Raw genomic sequence first — 20,213 nt, 5'->3', positions numbered from 1 at the left:
ACGTGGTCATACTCAATTCTAGTCAGAATATGAGTCTGAAACTGCTCCATTGGGCTGTGATTATGGGGCGTGTTTCAACCGAACCAGGAAAGACATCAATTGGATAGACCTACAACCAATCAGAGCAACAAAGTCATCGTCAAATGTCAACAGAGTTCAACTCCACTGTGTTGCCAGGTCTGCGTTTTTTTACACGGTTGTTTTCTATGTCCGCGGGTTGAAGCGACTATTATGTGATATATAGACCCATGAGTGCGAATTTTAGCAGGCAATCTTGCCAAAATAACACACATTTTACCCCCCAAACGGCATTTTTCCCCCGGAGAACCCCCCGAGAATTATTGTTTAGGGCTAGTAGTTGGCGGATTTTGTTGTAATACTTGGCAACCCTGTCTGCATGTGTGCTGGAATAACCGATCTTTGCCGGTGTTGTAAAAATATTAAATAATATAATGATACACAGAGTACTTACCCATCATGATCATCTTTTCTGAGAGAAATTGTGAAGGTGAATGCAGATACAAACAAGCACATGGGTCCCATCCACGGCACCGATGCACATTGCACTGACTGAGGGATGCCGTGGGCTCAAGTGAAACCCTTCTACAAGTTCCTTTACTTTGGACTCAGTGACAGGTAACTGTATACACAGCTGCAGGGCCGAAGTGGACTGTAGGCGTTTCTCAATGTCAAGGAAGGATCCTCGGAAGCCAGAATTCTAAGGATGCCACGTCATCGACATCCGACGAAGGACTGTTCCAATGTCGAGGATCCTCGAATTTCAACCAAGGACTGAGTCCTTCGTTCGAAAAATATGTCATATACAGAAAAGGATGCATATGAGTAGCCTTCGCGCACTTCGCGTTCTCAAATCACCCACAATCCTATGCGCGCAGCTTCACTATCTTCTGACGTTCCCAGAGTCGGAGCGTGAACGGGGCAAATATGCTTGTATCGGAGTTTGTAGATGGGAAGGAAGGAGGCGGGAACCGGCGAACGTTCAACAACTTTATTATAAATAATAAACAAAACGAAAGTAACACGGGGAAAACCCTCACGGGCGACTGCCCGCACACACATAATAAAACATAAACAAACCATAACATAAACTCCAGGCCTAGTCCTCTCTCGTCTTCCACGCTCCACCATTTATACTCCAATCACTTTGCCGTGAGCCGAGACCGGTGTGGCTGCGATCAGCTGCCGCTCATTATCACTCCACCGGCCCGCTCTCACGGTCCCTCACCTCGCTGATTGCCACAATGCTTTTATTTACGTTACCAAACATTTGTTATAACCGTAGTAAATATGCGTAAAGTTTAACGTTTAAATGCCAGTACAAATTACTACTGTATTGATATAAAAATATATACAAATAACGTTACACATAATGTTATTGATGGCCAACGGACCTTTTCACTGACGTAATGACGCAATGACGTGCACTTGCTAGCCTGTTCCATTTGCGAGTTCTTCGAATCCTAATGAGGAGCCTCGCCTAGCCTCTGAAGGAAGTGACTTGGAAGGATCAGTCCTTCCAAGGAAGCATCCTTGACATTGAGAAACACCTTGTAATAGCTTCACACGCTTGCTTTACTATTTTGTATTATTGCATTCTGGCACCTTTGTTCTGCAATACAATGAAATAACTGAACATGTATCTTTAGGCTATACATGTGATAAGCACTGTTAGTGGAGTCCACCGCATAGAATCGACTCACGTAAATCAAAAGGAGATAACGTGGAAAATCTGACGTCAAACAAAGGAGAGAACGGCACGCACTCCGATTTAAAAAGCCGAAAGCTCCGGTTCCACCATCTACACGACAACGCTGTAACCGGAGTTTCTAAAAATCATCACCCTGGTCGGAGTTTTCAAAAAAGTCCGGTTTTAGTAACCGGATACAACGTTTGCGTGTGGACGAACTGCCAAATATTTCATATTAAAAGCACAGTTTCCTGGCCTAGAAATCTAATCTGCCCACGAGTATCGTCTAGCAACTCTCAATACCCTTCTGAGCTGTATTCGCCAAACTTTTGCCGGGCAAATCACATCGTGTATAGAGTCGGTGGGCGGGGCCATAATGACGACGACCGAGTTGCGTTTGCGTTCTTCTAGTAAACACAGAAACTGGCGAACGGTGGTCTTTCGAATCAGCTTTGACCGCGACTCTGGAAGACTTGGAGTTAAGCTTTTCTCTGAGAAAAGAACAAAGAACGGCACTGAAGTCATTCTTAAAAAGGGAAGATGTGTTCGGAGTTTTGTTTACCGGATACGGCGAATGTTTAATCTATCAACAAGCTCTGTTTCACCTTCGTTGCTCTGGTTGGTGTAGCGCTATCCTATCGCGTGCAGAGGGAGTTTGAAAGACAACCGTTTATCCCGCCCCTCGGATTGAGCTGTCAATGGTGAGTTTCCAGACCAAACATCTTGATGTGGGTCTGGCTTGTCAGGCTAACAGTTTTCTATTGTAAAATATTGTTGAATGTTATTTATTCCTGTGATCAAAGCTGAGAGCTTTCAGCCTCAATACTATCTTAGTTTAGAACTTATTTTATCCCCTTGGGGCAGTGGTGCTTTACATGTAACACTTAACACAAATACATTCAAACATTCAAAACAAGAAACAAAACCCCCCCAAAAAATAAAAAAATAACAAATAAATAAACTGTTGTCAATCTGTAGTAATAATGACTTTTTTTCATTATAGATTGGTGTGTGTATCTACTAGCTGTCTGGTTGCTGCTGGTGGTTGCAGTTGTAGGTGAGAACTTGTTGTGTGTCTTTGTGTGTGTGTGGTTTCATTCAGTCATCATTACACAAACACCAGTATAATGACAATTCAAGATAGTGATGTTTTTTTAGATGTGAAGTTGTTTGGGAAAGATGAGCGGATTTTTAACTGCAACACATTTCGTGTTTCAAATCACATGCAAAAAAGTCACATGATGCATTCCATTTTATAGAAACATATCCTTATTGAATAGTTTGTGGATATTTTAATCCCAAAGCATTCAAACGTGTTGCATTGCTAAACGTGTGTGTGTGTGTGTGTGTGTGTGTGTGTGTGTGTGTGTGTGTGTGTGTGTGTGTGTGTGTGTGTGTGTGTGTGATCCTGTTAATTTCCTTTACCATCTGTGAATCTGTTTTCATCTTATAGTTAAACGGTGTAGAAAACCTGCCTAAAAAACAGAGCATCTTGGATTGTTGACAGAAGAAGAGCTTTCATGTTATCTGTAATTCTGTCACGACTGTTTAGTTAAACATCATGTGTGCAGTGACGTAAGCATTGCATTCAACAGTGATCCAGATGATGACTTGCAATATATTTATGCATCATAGATGGATCCTGGCTATTTTGGATCCTCTAAATTGTGTATCTAACCCTGGGAGTTATTCTAACACTGCTACACAGCTATCCAATGTCATTTTATTTTAAATGGGTTCAGTTGTGTAACTGCATGTGGGACACTTCTGCTTCACTGCTTCCACCCAGTGGCCAGAAGTTTTAACTGCAACACATTTCTTTAAACCGAAGAATCTTGGTTGAAAGATAGTCGGCACAAATATATAGAATCAATTTTGATTAACCATGTATCCTTTATTTTGTACTTTTTGGTTGGTCCTTTCTCCTTCACACCTATATTACTTGCAGGTGTGTGCAAGAAATTATTAACCATTTCACAAGTAAGTTTAAAATATTCTGTCTGACGCCCCAGCGTGAGTTCTTCAGTGCTCCCGTCATTTAGAACTTATAACTTTATTGTTTCCATGGTGAAGAGCCATTGCTTGTCACAAATAGTACTGTATGACTGATGATCTGCTTTTATTAAATTTTTTATTAAAATATTCACACGTTTTTTATAGCATGAAATAACTCATATTCCGATTGTCAAATATGGGTGAGTGGGTGTGTTTTGTTGTTTAAAAAGCGTTATAACGATCACGTTAGTTGAGATATGCGTGATGGGCACCGCCATTTTAGTTTGTGCCACATTTCAGATCCGATCTATTGGATTTATAAAATGTGAATTCATCCACTTCTCACAAAATACATGAAAGCAAGTGGCCGTTGAACTAGGAGAAGAATAGAATAAACTTTTAATTTACTGACACAATGTGTATCTAATATGAATAAAACTTGTCTATTTATAATGGAAATGATTATTATTGCTGCATTCACAGACATCAGTGTGTGTATTTTACAAACTCTAAATGTATATGTTTTGTTAGTACTTATGTGTATTTAAATGTCTGAAATATTATGTCATTGAATAATTGTTGTGTATGACAAGCACTGAGTGCGTCAGTCTCTGGGTCAGTGACATCCAAGGCGTGAAAGCACATTTGAATTTAGCAGTTGATCATGTGATGCACTGAACATTCTCATCACACCGGTGTGATCGTATGTTTCGGAAACCAGCCAAGACTGTGTAAACTGTGTGTGAAAGGGAAAATTGATTAAAGAGTTTTAGAATGTTTTAATATATAGTTTTAAAATGTAATACACTCGTGCAAATTATTAGTGTATGGAATGTAAATGGCATGTATTAGTGAACAGAGAATACAAATAGCATGTTGAATTATTGTAAAGAGAATGCAAATAGCATATAGTTGAAGTACATTTGCTCAAAAGGGAAATATATCAAAGACTTTATTTACGGAAAACGGTCTACTCTGATTACTTATGAATGGGACAAAGTGCAACACCCAATATGATGAATAAGCCCCGCCTTCTAAATGAAATAGCCAATTGTTGATCAGTAAAGTCATCTGCAGCTGGAAGCTCCGGTTGCTGTAGAAACAGGCAGATTTCTGGGACTCTTTAGGATTGCTCATGTACATTAGCTTTGTCCAGGCTGAAAAATGCAGTTGTTTTGTCATGATTCAAGCATTTAGAAACCAAATTTATGAGACAGCCATTGTCAGATTTAATTGGTGATTTCAAAAATGAAATTTAATTGAATTGAACAGTTTTGGAGAATTTGATGTTTCTCTATTATATCTATATATATCCAGTATTGTCTAAGTTGAATGTGGTTGTTTATGTTAATGTTTTCTCCAGCAATCTTTTGAGTGTTCTGTGTAGATTTAATAAAGACTGTTTTTGTTCTCTATCTCTTTCGTTGTGCACGTTCATTACAGCCATAGTTGACAAGAAAGTCCTGTGTAGAAAAGTTGTATTATATTTGTACTGTACAACTGTTGCATGCATAATGGCATATGTGCTACTTTATTTTTATGAAAGTATATTTCATGTTGCTTAAAAGTTCCGTGTTTTTTTTTCTAGGCTTGGTTGTGTTTATGGGGCGCAGTATAACACAGGGGTTTTCAAACTGGGGTCCGGAGACCCCCAGGGGTCCTTGGCATCATAAAGTTTGAAAACCCCTTTTATAACATGTTTATACTTCTTCTTTTTTTAAACGCCGTATTTTTCTTGTATTCTCCCTTTATTCCACACCACTGTCTCCACTGTCTCCACTCCTCTTTGAACGACTCGTCTGCTTCCTGCTTCTATGAAGCCCATCCCTCCGAAAAATGCAATGGTCTTATCAATGCAATGGTCTTTGTCACCAACCCAGGAAGAAGCTCGGTGTAGTCCAAACTGGCCGCTTTTGTAGGCAATAAACTGCCATAATTTTAAAAGACAATATCTCCATTTGCACTGAACTTTCAACGCTGTAACTTTGCAGATACTGTTCATGCTCAAGCAGCAACATTACACACTAACTAAAGTTAAAAAAGTGAAATCGCATGTAACCACACCTTTAATAATATAATAATAATAATAATATAGGCGGCCTTTACTAATGCTAATGCTCACAATGTGTTTTTATAGCAGTAAAATGTTTCTCTCATTTTAATAGACATCATGAGCGTTCTTTTTTCTACATATATCACACTATTAATTGAAAAGTGCATATTTATTTGACAAATATCACACTGAATCCACTTCCTTTGTGATAAAGCAAGCCAACTGAAGTGACTTTTTTTTGGTGTGTGTGTGTGTGTGTGTGTGTGTGTGTGTGTGTGTGTGTGTGTGTGTGTGTGTGTGTGTGTGTGTGTGTGTGTGTGTGTGTGTGGATGTGTGTGTGTGCGTGTGTGAGAGAGAGAGAGAGAGAGAGAGAGAGAGAGAGATAGAGACTTTTAAACACACCTTTATTTATATTTACACTATAAGACATTCCTCATAAATATCTCTTTTGTCATTAGGTCCATTGGTAAATACACACATATATCCATTCTGAAAAACCATACAATCACATAGTCAAAAGTAGAAGTTATAAATTCTTATTTAAAACATTTTTATTTTTATTTTATTTTTTATACAAAGTCACAAAAGTACATTTACATTTATGCATTTGGCAGATGCTTTTATCCAAAGCGACTTACATTGCATTCAAGGTACACATTTTACATTTTTGTCAGTTCTTGCTTTCCCTGGGAATCGAACCCATGACCTTGGCGTTGCTAGCGCCACACTCTACTGGTTGAGCTACAGGAAAGTAACCTCATAGATTTAATACCAGCTCATTTTCATAATCCACTGAGCACAAAACATCATTCAAAGCCCAAATTTCAATAAATCTGTCCACAATATTCATTAGTTTAAAATATGCAAACTCTGCCCTGATTCTGGTTGCTATAAGAGCCTTTAAGACCACCTCAGGACCTATCTCCCCCTCTCCTTTCATTTTTCTTTTCCGTGTTAACCAGATTGCCATCTTTGCTCCTCCAATCACAAAATTAATTAACGAGATCTTTTTTCTATCTGATGAAACATATTTTGGTCCAAAAATAAAAAGTTAATTATTAAAACCTACATCCCAATCTCTAAACCACCTATCTAAGACCTGAATCAATTCACTTAACCTTAAACAATGTAAAAACAAATGATCTACCGATTCTTCATTGCCACAAAAAATTATTTCCCTAGAGTGGGGTCAATGTGTGCCACGGGTCGGTAGCTACCGTCCAGTGTACAACCCTCCATTGGAGATCCGCAGTGCGTTTCTCTATAGGAGGTTTGTACAGGGACCTCCAGCATCCTCTAGGGGACGAGTCTGGCCCAAACACATCTGACCACTAGGTCTCTTTGCAGTCTTTGAGCACGTTATAATGGGACACCTTCACGCAAATATTATACAGGGCCTTTTTTGAAACAGTCTCAAAACCTTCCAGTACAGGAGTCATGAGGTGTAGAAGAGAACCTTACTCCGGCTCTCCATCCACCGCTGCTGAAACTTCCACTCGGGGAAAAAGACTCTGTTCTGTTCAGGAACCTCGTTTTCTTCTGAGCTTTTTTTTTTTTTTTTGAGAGAGAGAGAGAGAGAGAGAGAGAGAGAGAGAGAGAGAGAGAGAGAGAGAGAATATGGGAATATTAATATGTTGAGAATATGTGTACATGGGGAAGAGAGGGAAAAAGAAAAATGGGAAATGGATTGTAATTATCTGATCACACTCCGGAGCAGACCGAGGCGATAATAAACCAATACACGGGATGGATAAGAAATGGGACGTACACATTTGAAAAAAACATTATTTAATATCTAAACATCTCATGGGATTGTGTGAGAAATGTGGACGGACTGAAACTGTAGAACGTGATTATTAACTGTAAGGAATATGATGAAGGAAAAGAGTTAACATTAAAAAATATTTAAGGCTCAGATATAAGAGATATACGATAAAAGTGTTGTTTCAGTGTCCGAATATTGAAATAACACAGGATTTCATAAAGATAATACAAGTATGAGGTATGGGTGGTGGATGCTGATATAGTGTGGATGAAAGGTTACGTAAAGGTTAAGTAAAGGTAAAGGTTAAGGTATCAGAAGGAAGGTTAAATAAGAACATAGTGAGTTGTTGGGAGGTAAGGGGAATTGAGGTGGAAACTGGAGGAGCTGAGCCTGTGTGTGTGTGTGTGTGTGTGTGTGTGTGTGTGTGTGTGTGTGTGTGTGTGTGTGTGTGTGTGTGTGTGTGTGTGTGTGTGTGTGTGTGTGTGTGTGTGTGTGTGTGTGTGTGTGTGTGTGTGTGTGTGTGTGTGTGTGTGTGTGTGTGTGTGTGTGTGTTTTAGGGGAGTTTCTTAAATCTGTTTTTAAGGACTCTACAGTTTCTATAAAACTGTAAAAAGAAAAAAACGTTTTTTATCCAAGCTACCAGATGATGTCAGTAATGTACTATTTAGTGCGGTTGCCAGTAAAAGAAAGAAGAAGAATACACTTTACCAACCACTGTTAAACAACAAGAAGAAGAAAACAAGAAGTTAGTAAGAAGCCACGGGATTTTTAAAATGTTTTTAAAGAAGTCTCTCCTGCTCACCAAGGCTGCATTTATGTTATTGGAAATCCAAAAAAGCAGTAGGCCTAATATTGTGTAATATTATTAAAATATAAAATAACTGTTTTCTATTTAAATATATTTTAAAATGTAATTTATTCCTGTGATGCAAAAATGAATTTTGAGCATCATTACTCCAGTCTTCAGTGTCACATGATACTTCAGAAATCATTCTCATGATTTACTGCTCAAGGAACATTTATTATTATTATCAATGTTGAAACAGTATAGATTTATAATGTTACAAAAGCTTTATATTTAAGATAAATGCTATTCTTTTGAACTTTCTATTCATCAAAGAATCCTAAAAAAAAATATATCAACTGTTTCAACATTGATAATAATCATAAATATTTCTTGAGCAGTAAATCATCATATTATAATTATTTCTGAATGATCATGTGACACTGAAGACTTGAGTAATGATGCTCAAAATTCAGCTTTGCATCACAGGAATAAATTACGTTTTAAAATATATTCAAATAGAAAATAATTATTTTATTTTAATAATATTTCACAATATTACAGCTTTTTTGTATTTCTAATAACATAAACGCAGCCTTTGTGAGCAGAAGAGACTTTTTTAAAAACATTAAAAAAACTCTAATTTTATTAATATATTTATTTTTTAGTGCAAGGCGAATGCGTCACTTCCCGCGGTCAAAGGGGGTATTACGTCACTTCTACGTTTAGTAGACCAGAGTCATTCTTCTCAGCTCACCTCGCTTGCAAATGGCACGCATCCGTAAAGACAAGAGTAAATAATTAAATAATAAATTATTTATTTCAATTCTTTAAGCAAAAATAACGCAAGCTGTTCTTCACGTTTCGAAGCGTCGACCATCATCATGACACGTGCGGGCTATAGGATAGGCTAACACTTTAGCTTTCAGTTTTATATGGCATCGATATAAACATTCAACAGAATCTGGACTTCCTCAGAAGTGGGGAAATAATGCTCAGCATTATTCTCACACTGTGTGTTTTGTTCCATGGTAAGCCATTTATTTCTAAGACATGTTATTCTGTTTGTGAGAGTGCCGACCGCAGAGAAGGCTTACGTCGCCAGTAATAATGATCCACTCACACACCGAATCGTGTTTTAAATGGTGATCTATTGCTGTACAGCTTCAATTGGTCCTGTATTATTTAATATTTTGAGTTTGATTTGGGGGAGGGGGGAGATTGAACCTCTCAACTTGAACAAAATCGTCCAAACGAAAAGGTGTGGCAGGATCACAGGCCTACGATGACGAAAAATAACCATACTTTTAATATAGTTATAAGTAGCTAACCATTTTTTGGCAGATTGATTACCATTTGTATAACCACAGTTATCAAAACTATGATTAATGTTACAAAACCATGGTTAATTTGTGGTTACCATGGTTTTACTACAGTAGTCATGATTTTTGTGTTTTAATTTTCACATATAAACCTTGGAGAACCCACTTTGTGTACTGGAAGTTGTAATCTAATTTTGAATATAAAATGGGCCCAATTATTGATGAATGCATTAGCAAAATTCATTCAAAACCCCTGAGACACTGATATATTTACTGCTTGGACAGACATGTTTTACATTAATATATGGAATGGTTTTATTTGAAAATAGCATTAGGTTACATGAGAGTGGCCAGTCCAATACGTATAGATCCCTACTATACTTAATTGTATGAAAGCACAAATCTAATCATGTTATTCAAGATCATTCATGAGACTCTTAGTCTGAGTGAATGTGTGAGTCAGTGATGTTCTTCTGCTGTTTGTTTGGATGTTACATTATAGTCCAGACATAGGGGCCTGTTTCTCTACTCATGATTTGTGATTATCTGTTGATTTCTTCTTCAGGTGCCTCTGGTGCTGATTCAGATGAAGTGTCATTGTCGGTGATGGAGGGAGATTCAGTCACTCTACACACTGGTGTTATAACAAAACATCAAGACAGGATTCGATGGTTTTTAAAAGACACTCGTATAGCTCAAATAATTAAAAATATTAGTAACTGTACAGATGTTCAGTTAGGGCTGGACGATATGGCCAAAATTTATATCACGATATATTTCTTAATTTTGGTCGATACGATATAATTTCGATATCGATATGAACTATATAAAAGCTTTAGAAAAACTACCAAGAACTGCCACAAAGGATTTCTGTACCTACAAACTTACAAATTAATTTGCCAAGTCTATGAAACCTCCTCCTATAAAACTATATAATATTTTAGAAAAAAAAACGGTACAAATAAATTAATGTTCACCTTTTATTTGTATTTAGCCTTTATATGAACAAGAAATGTAAAATCACCATCAAATAAACATAAGACTCACTTCGCAGACGCAGTTTATTGAGCATTTTCTTTTAAGTTTTAAATTTCAGTGAAGAACGATTCATAGCGCTATATTCTCCTTTTATGCAAAACTATACCTTTATCTACTGATGCACAAAAAAATAAAAAAAAATAAGACTCAATTCAGTGGCCTATTTGTGCTCTGTTTGAGATGAGTGCACGCTGCTTTTTGCAAGGCTTTAAACACGAGCAAATGATACATTTTCGTGAAGCCATGTCTGACCGTCTTTCACAAGCTTTGAAAGGTAATTTAAAGGGTCATGAAACCCCCTCTTTCAGCTCAAATCCACCTCGTAATCTTTTTGAAAAATGCTACTTAAATGGGCGTGCATGCCCGTGAAAAGAGGGGAGGGGGTGGGTGTGGCAGAGCGAGGCAGGGGAAGAAAGAGGGGGGCGAGCAACTGTCATCTATCAGTGCAGAGCAGTGGCCCATGCCAAATCTCAACAAAAATATGGGGTTAAACGTAACGAAATGCAGGATTTTTAAAGCTGGCAAAATTAAAGTCCAATAAAATACACTGACAACCGTCTGTTTGACCATTTAAAGTAACCGAATGCCTTGCTACATATATTAGATTAATCGGAATTGTTTAAAATAAAGAAATGCATACACAATTATTATTGTCATTTATAAATATAGAATTATGTTTGTATACACAGTATAAATGCATATTTTTTTAAAGAAAAAAAAAATGATCGAAAAAAACAACAACCGTTATGTACATATAGCCGAGATCTAACTTACGCGCGTCCCAGAACACCCATAATAAAGATGGACAGCGACAGTGAAGACTACAGTAAAAGCAGTACAGAGGGCTCTGCTGAGGTGGAGGACTTTTCTCCTCCTGAAACCCCAGGGGAAGATGGTACAGATAGAAAAGTCCTCCGGACTTGGTACAGCATTGCCGGCAAGACGCAAACTGCGTTGCTGAGCAAAACCGAAGTCCACCTGTCTCCAGTTCTCGTAACTTTCATTCGAAAAATGTTTGTTACACACATAAAGCTTTGAGGTGTCGCTAGTTGATGGCCAACCAACCGCCCGCAGCCAGAGACTAGCCCTGGCAGCATCGCGGGGAAAGCCATGCAACACACCCGAATCTTTACACCAGGGAAACAAACACTTACGACCCATCATAAACTCCTCTCATCTACTCCGTGAACACGCAGACTGTCACTTCTGTCATTTGAAAGAACCACGTGCTGTCATGAATAATTAAGAGACGGTGTCTTCTCATAGGATAAGAAAACTCAGTCTCATTAATAATAATGAGACACCGATGCGTCACGTAGCACTATTAGAGCGATGGTACGTCACAAGCTGTGACGTGGACGCAATGTAGTTTTTAAACCCGGAAGACGAAAATAGGGTGAAAAACATAAAAATTGACCAGATTCCCCTTTTAATTAAATCTAACAGATGCTAACATTATGTTCAATGATGTTCAACACACATACCTCTGTTAAAATCTCAAAAATTTAGCTGTAGGGTTTCATGACCCTTTAAACGAGAATGAACGCATTGGTGTTAATACATGACATTGTGTGCAAATGTGGAAAGTATTAAAACAAATGTGCCACTTGCCTCTTACATAAATAGTCTACATGGATTATTTGTAAGGATTGGCATCGTATTGTTAGACATTAGATTGATGCATCTATGTCGATGTATTACACCCCTAGTCGGCACCTCTCCGGCACAAGTTTAATATCAGCCCCATTCGCACGGGATTCGTATTATCTGGGGACCTCTGGTGATTTGTAATAATTGCAGAGAATGTCTGTGATCTTAATCCCGTGCGAATCGGCCATGTCTGTAATTTGTAAAGTAAAAATTCCCCCGCAAATTAGCCTACCTACCATATTTCGCCGAACACCGAGGTCCTGTGGTGCGAATCGACATCTCTGTGATTTGGCCAGGATTAGGCGGATTGTATATACTTTTTGCAAGCTTTTTTTCTCCCTGTGAGCATTTCTATCTTTATCTTTCACGAAGAATAAAGTCTGCATTCATAATGCGCACCGTTAATTCCCGTGCAGCCGCGCCCACACGGATTATACTTTCACTTTAGAATGAGTATCAATTTGAGAGTAATCTGATTGAATGGTGTGTTTAATATTAACATCAATACTGTTCTGAATGAAAAACATAACAGAACAGTATAGTACAATGCCAATCTTGTTTAAATAGGCGCTTTTACATTTAGTTTTGAAACTGAATCTTCCGCCGTATATTGTCAGCTTCCTACTCGTGATAAATGAAATCTGATTCCTGCCGCTGGTCTGAGCTCAGTTCATGGCGTCTGTTCGCTAACTGAACGAAATTATATTTATTTATTAGGCTACTGTAAAATAATCAAAACTATATCGATGCCTGTTTATGATTTCATACAGCTATCTATAACGAACATCATATCCGGGAGAAGTCAGTAAATTCGAGTAAAATCACAGGCTTTGCTTATCCCGTGCGAATGCGCCACGCAAAACTCAGATGTGGGGGAGTCATTTCTAAATCACAGAGGTCCCTAGATAATACTAATCCCGTGCGAATAGTGCTTTAGATAGACAAACCACTTCCACGCCACTTAAGAAAGTTAGTCTTTCTTCTCTTATCAACTATTTATTTCTCCTTACTTGTGGAAGCTTGTTCAGTCACATTTGTGTTGCGGTCAGGGAAACTCTCTTTGTAGCTAAAACGTGCCGCGTTGGATCTATCAGCCTACTACTGCTGAGCACTGGCTGCGTGTCCGTGGTGTAGGCCTACGTCATCACGCAAGAAGCCAATCGTGTTCTGCTCTTTCTGATGGCATGCGCCCTGAACGTCAGTCATATCGAAATATCGGAAATGTGTTTAAAAATCATATCACCGTTATTGAAAAAAAATATATCGCGATATATATTGATATTGAATTATTGTCCAGCCCTATGTTCAGTGTAAGGAAGGTCCTGAGAGATTCAGAGGCAGACTGAAGCTGGATCATCAGACTGGATCTCTGACCATCACACACACCACAACTGAAGACTCTGGACTTTATAAACTACAGATCACCAACAGCATTAGCAAAACCGACAGCCTTAAGATCTTCAATGTTACTGTCCGTGGTGAGAATGACTTATTCATTCAATGCCTTTTCCTTTGAAGAATGTTAAAATACAGCTGAATATTTAAAATCTGTAATGTAAAATAAAAAAGTGAGCTTTGGCTCAATATTATAATATAATTGAGATGATCTCTACAATCTTAAAATTTTTTCATGAACAATGCATGGAATGACATGGAAATAATTTCAGTGAACACTGTTTTGCATGGAGTGGAAAAAAATAAAAAAAAATACCTAAAATTATAAAAAAGTGATGTATGACTCTGTTCATTTCTTCTTCAGGTCCGTCTGATGTTGGTAGAGAGTTAGTGTCAGTGAAGGAAGGAGATTCAGTCACTCTACACACTGGTGTTATAACAAACCAACAAGACAGAGTTCAATGGTATTTTAATGACATTCGCATCGCTCGAATCAATGGAGATCAGAGTCAGATCTGTACAGATGTTCAGTGTAATAATGGTACTGAGAGATTCAGAGACAGACTGAAGCTGGATCATCAGACTGGATCTCTGACCATCAGGAACATCAGAACTGAAGACTCTGGAGTTTATCATCTACAGATCAACAGCCGCAACAGAGAAACGATCTTCAATATTACTGTCCATGGTGAGTCATTTAACCTTTAAAAGCAGGTCATGTATGTTTAAACAGGGATGGGTATCGCTAAGGTTTTAACGGTATTACTACTCTTACCGATACTGCTGATCGGTCCGGTACTTTAACGGTATTCTTATCGGTTCTTTTTGTTATGCTTTTTTATAATAAACTGAAAAATGAAGAACATAATTAACATTGCTTTATTTAAAAAAAAATGTTTATAGCAAAATAAACAGCAATGTTTGAAAAAGACAAATATAAAACATCTATTTTTTTGTTTTATATGATACGATAAGAACAAGAACAAAGAAAAAAAGTACAAACAAATGGTCAAATAAAAAAAATCGCTGTTTTTTCCGGAAGTGCACCCGCTTGCTCAATCCACATGCGCTTATATTGCAATCGTTCGCGAACATGTCACTTGTGTGGAAGTATTTTGCAATATGCGAGCAGGACGTGAAGACTGCAATCTGCAATGTCTGCAAAGGACGAGTTAATCGTGGAGGAACAACAGCAAAGACATTCGGTACAACAAACTTGATCAGACATTTAAAAGTTCATCACCCGAAAGAACACGAAGAGTATCAACAATCTGTTGATAATGCAAAACAGCCAAAACCTTCATCACTCACTCAACCATCGGTAAAATCCATAATTAAAAAAAAAAACAGATTTACAGCAGAGATAGTCCAAAAGCGCAAGCCATTACACAGAAAGTAATGGAATTTATTGTACTGGATGACCAGCCGTTTTCCGTTGTAGAAGACCAAGGTTTTCGTCGTCTAATGACACACATGGATTCGCGATACACACTGCCCAGCAGACGTTACTTTTCAGATGTGGCTCTACCTGAAATGTACAATGCCGTGTCAATTCATGTTCACAGTCTACTTAATGCTGAGGTCAAATTCTTTAGCTTTACCACCGATATATGGAGCACGGATGTGAGCCCAATATCTATGCTCAGTCTGACCGCCCAGTATATTGATGCTGATTTCGAACTACATAAAGTTCTCTTACATGCACAAGAATTCTCAGGTTCACATACAGCATCTGCGCTTGCCATGGCTTTTGAAGAGATGCTTAAAACCTGGAACATTTCCAAAAGTGAAGTGCACGTAATTGTGCGTGACAATGCCACAAATATGTGTAAAGCGATGCAGGATGCTCACCTACCTAACCTGCCTTGTATGGCCCACACTCTTCAGCTGGCTGTAAATGAAGGGTTGCTCTCACAGCACAGTGTAACAGATATTGTAGTGAATGGAAGGAAATAGTTGGCCATTTCAAACATTCGCCGCTCGCATACTCCCGACTCCAGAATGTGCAGGCACAGCTAGGCCAGCCAAAGAAAAGGCTACAGCAAGATGTCCCAACTCGATGGAACAGCACCTATTATATGCTGTCAAGTCTTATGGAGCAAAAGCATGCTTTGGGGGCATATGCTGCACCGCGTACCAATGGAGTCTTATAGAGAACATATTGACTATTCTTGCACCATTTGAGGAGCTTACTAAAGAGATAAGCTCTTCTATTGCGACTGCAGCAGATGTCATTCCCTCAATCGTTGCACTAAAACGTCTCCTAAGGAAAAGTGCTGAAGCGGATCGTTTCTGAAAACGTTAACTTTCAAATCCACTCTTTTGGAAGCGGTTGCGAAAAGATTCGGCAATATTGAACAGGAGCCTTTGTACTGTCTGGCTACGATCCTCGATCCAAGGTAACGACAACAACATTGATGATAATAATAATAATAATAAAAAATTAGATAATGCCAGGCTATAATATGACTTTTTTTCGTAAGCTATATAGGTAGTTTACATGATAAAAGTAACCTTAAAGGGGGGGTGAAATGCTGTTTCATGCATACTGAGCTTTTTACACTGTTAAAGACTTGGATTCCCATCCTAAACATAGACAAAGTTTCAAAAACTAATGTTGGACGTTTGATGGAGTATTTCTGTGTTAAAAATACTCCTTCCGGTTTCTCACAAGTTTCGGAGAGTTTTTTTCGAGTATGGGTCTACTTGACGTTAATAGAGCGGAAGGTCCTTGTATGGGCCGTACGGGCTCTTCTCCCGGTAGGGTGCGCGCGCGCGTGACTAGATCGAGAGAGGAAATGCGCGGCCGTAAACAGTAAACTGCTCTCAGCTGCAGATCCAGTCGTCCGTGAACACTAATGTCGGTTATAGTCCGCGCAGCGCTCCACTTCATTCCTCCACTTTGACATTGAGCGACTTCAACGCTTCAGCACAGCATTCCGGGAAGGCAGCGCTGCATTTGAACCGATTTGAACACAGAAATGCTTCAGTCGCATTGCAAAGTGGATCTCCACACTCCAAGAAGTGTGTTTTTGACGGAGCCGTCCCAGCGATAAAGGTTCGGTCCTGCTTTGGAAGCAGCTGGTAAGTAAAACTGCTTCAAATGTCTGTGCTGTTGCTTATCGTCGCGTATGTAAACATCAGTAAACGACACGATCGAGTGCTTCGTCATTCAAATGTGCTAACGGACTTCATTGCTGTTCTATGTAACTTATAACGTTACACTACTCGACGTGCAAAACCGTTTTGCTTGCTACTAAGGTTTGGTCGCATACAATAGTCCATAAACCGAATCATGTCATGTTGACAGGCCTCTAAATACAGTACATACCACAGAGACGGACGTCCTGCTGTTGCTGTTTCTATTTCAACCTTCGAATTAGATTCTGGATCATTATCTGTATTAGCTGAGATAGATGGGTTTCTCCACGCTTGAGGACGTCACCGCTTTGCGCATATGTCATTCTTTAGCTCCGCCCACACGATACGCCTCCAGGTGCTCGTTTTTTTCTGGAAAGACTCAGTACAGCCTATATTTCTTTTATAAATATAATAAAACTAAAGACTTTTCGGAGATATGAAGGATGCAATACTACTCTATAGGTTCTCAAGATTGACATGAGATTGACTGAAACTGAGTGTCGTCCCCCCCCCCCCCCCCTTAAGTTTAGAGTTTCAGTGACATTATTACATTAATAATCTTATTACATAGAATCATACAACAACTATACATAATGTTGAGTATGTATAATAATGCAATAGAGTGCCGAAGTCATGACGTCACTTTGTAGGCCAACCCGGAAGTGGCGCACGGGTTCCCTCGATCAAAAGCCTACGCATTTTCCCCATAGACTTTTGGACAATCGCAAAAAATAAGATCTGTGTTCAACAAAGAGTTATGACCCTTACACGTTTTGTCTATCTAGATAATCTTTACAAGTGAATCCAAAATGTATACCGTCTGAAGCCTAAATAAAGCCGTCAGATATAAAATGCTAACGGTATAAACGGACTACAGCACACAGTTGCGGATCTACGTCATCATCAAGATTCCTCAAACTTTATTTAAAAAACACGTTCGCTCATTATGATCTGCGCTCTGTATGAACACTTATCCACTTCTTCATGAGAAATATTGCCCATTAGTTTTTTTCCAAAAATGTTAGAAACTAATTGGGTTTATGCGCGCCTCTCTGAGATTTGTTTTCTCGTTTGTTAATGTTTTATTTATTCATTTATTATTTTGTTAGTTTATATAAACCTTAATATTATTTTCTTTGTGATTAATATTAGGCTATTATGCCTGATCATCGTGCTCCAAATAGACTTTAAAGATTATCTTTCACTGTATTATGTTTGACTGTATGTTTGCTAATTCGCCAGAAAGAAAAAAAACATGTTTTTACCACCTCAGAAGCACTAACGACGTAAGCTATAACTTAGCCGTATCATTTTACAATCGTATGTCATTTTCCTTAGACAATTGATCATATATCGAGGAGAGAACCACTATAAATCTGGACATGTAGAACAGTACAGCTTTCATTCGATGACTTGTGGTTCCATCTCGGGACAAAACAAAACACTACAGTCTCTCCACAGAAATGAAGAACTGGTAATCGGTAACGGTGAAAATATTTAGAGGCTTTGTTAACCACAGACCTTATTTCAGGCGATTTAGCAAAAACCCATTCAAACAACCCATAAACTTTAGAGCGAGGGAACCGGAAGTGCTAAAATGCTAACTCACTTCCGCGTTTTGGCCTACAAAGTGACGTCAGAACTTCGGCACTCTATGGGGGAATATTTGTGGGTCCTGATAATAAAACACAAATAATAATATACAATAATAAAAATGTACAAAATAAAAATAAAAAAACGTTAAAAAAATTATTTATGTTGGCTTAAAATATCGGGATACATATCGTATCGTGAGTTCAGTATCGAATTACACAATTTTAATGCTCAATGAGGATGTAAATAACCATGTGGATTATCCCATTATTATATCATGGCCATTTGCCAGTACTCACAAGTTAAAGATGTTATTGATGTTTGCACCACGTTTGACTGGGAAGGTAGAAATGGTGTTATTTTAATCAGTTATGGCTTGTTGGATCTAGCATGCTGCACCCGCTTTAAATCATGCACATGGATAAAATACTGTGGTAAAATGGATAAAAGTCAACTAAACACATTTACTTCTTTAATCATGATTAATAAATCCTAACATTAACGTTTTAATTATAATTTTATATTGTAAGAATTTCACATTTAATCTACAAATTAATGTGGCAGTCTGTAGCTGTTTGTGTTTATGATCCAAAATCAAATTGAGCAAGTGCGTTGCTCAAGGCGCAGGTGCGTTGATAGACAATCCACACATACACCTCAAAACATTAGATTCTTCTATTGGTTTGTGTTTCAGATGTTCCTGCTGCTGAACAACATGAAATGAAGATGGTGAAAGAGGGAGAATCTGTCACTTTATATCCTGGTGAAGTAAAAAATCCAAATGATGAGATGGCGTGGTATCATAATGACGTTCTCATCGCTGAAATCACTGGAGATCAGAGTCAGATCTGTGCAGATGATCAGTGTAAAGACAGACTGAAGCTGGATCCTCAGACTGGATCTCTGACCATCATGAACACCAGAACTGAAGACTCTGGACTCTATCAACTACAGATCAGCATCAGCAGAATCAGGAGTAGCTTCAGTATTAGGAGGATTAAGAGCTTCAGTGTTGCCGTCTCTGGTGAGTATAATGTTGTCAGTCGCACAAAATCAGTTCTCCTGTGAGCCTTAATGTCTCCTGTTGAGTGCTTTGATGTCGTTGTGGTTCCTGTTCCTCAAAAATGTTTATCAGTTAAATCAGCACAATGATGAACAAAACAGAAAGGTGTAATCAAATCTCAAAAACATTTAATAAAATGTGTATGGTTGTCTGTCTTCATCTGTTCCAGGTTCAGGTCTGTCTGCAGGTCCTGTAGCAGGAATAAGCGCTGCTATTGTTCTGCTGGTGTCTGCTGCTGTGACTGCTGTTGTGATTTGCTATCGCACATGCCAAACCAGGCGTCGTGAGTATACAGCTGATTTGACTAAATATATGATTTAAAAAAATATGAAACTTGTTTTGGTTATAATTGGCCAAAGTCATCTGTGTTTATTTGAGTTTGTGTTTATTGTTCAAACAGGCAGCGGGAGTCAGCAGGAATCTAATGTGAGTTTTCTGTTTGTTGGTGTTTTACTTAAGAAATGGCATGAATATATTTTAATGATCAAATAACTTTATTAATTTATATTATTTTAAAATAATTATTCTACTGCTTTGGTGCAGGTTGTAAGATAAATGTTTTCTTTTTGTCCTTTGCTATTGTTTATCATCACCAGAGCAGATCTTCACAGTTGAGGCGGTACAAAAAAAATAACAACTCTTGAATAAACTAAATGATAATAAAATGATACAAAATTCAATAATATAAAAAAGTGCAACTTTAATT

At 38.2% G+C, this 20,213-nt stretch overlaps 1 protein-coding gene across 1 annotated transcript; it reads left to right on the top strand.

Moving 5' to 3' along the window:
- Positions 1–11,466: 11,466 nt before the first annotated feature.
- On the top strand, positions 11,467–19,546 carry LOC137039716 (muscle M-line assembly protein unc-89-like). The gene is made up of 4 exons (XM_067414990.1): positions 11,467–11,658; positions 13,625–13,793; positions 14,075–14,398; positions 19,139–19,546. Exons 1-4 carry the CDS (start codon positions 11,467–11,469, stop codon positions 19,510–19,512), a joined length of 1,059 nt encoding a protein of 352 aa, XP_067271091.1. The 3' UTR covers positions 19,513–19,546.
- The last annotated feature ends 667 nt before the right edge of the window (positions 19,547–20,213 follow it).

This window comes from Pseudorasbora parva, chromosome 14 (assembly GCF_024679245.1).
Source record: "Pseudorasbora parva isolate DD20220531a chromosome 14, ASM2467924v1, whole genome shotgun sequence".
Classification (NCBI taxonomy): Eukaryota; Metazoa; Chordata; class Actinopteri; order Cypriniformes; family Gobionidae; genus Pseudorasbora; species Pseudorasbora parva.
This window is presented reverse-complemented; position numbering and strand designations above follow the sequence as displayed.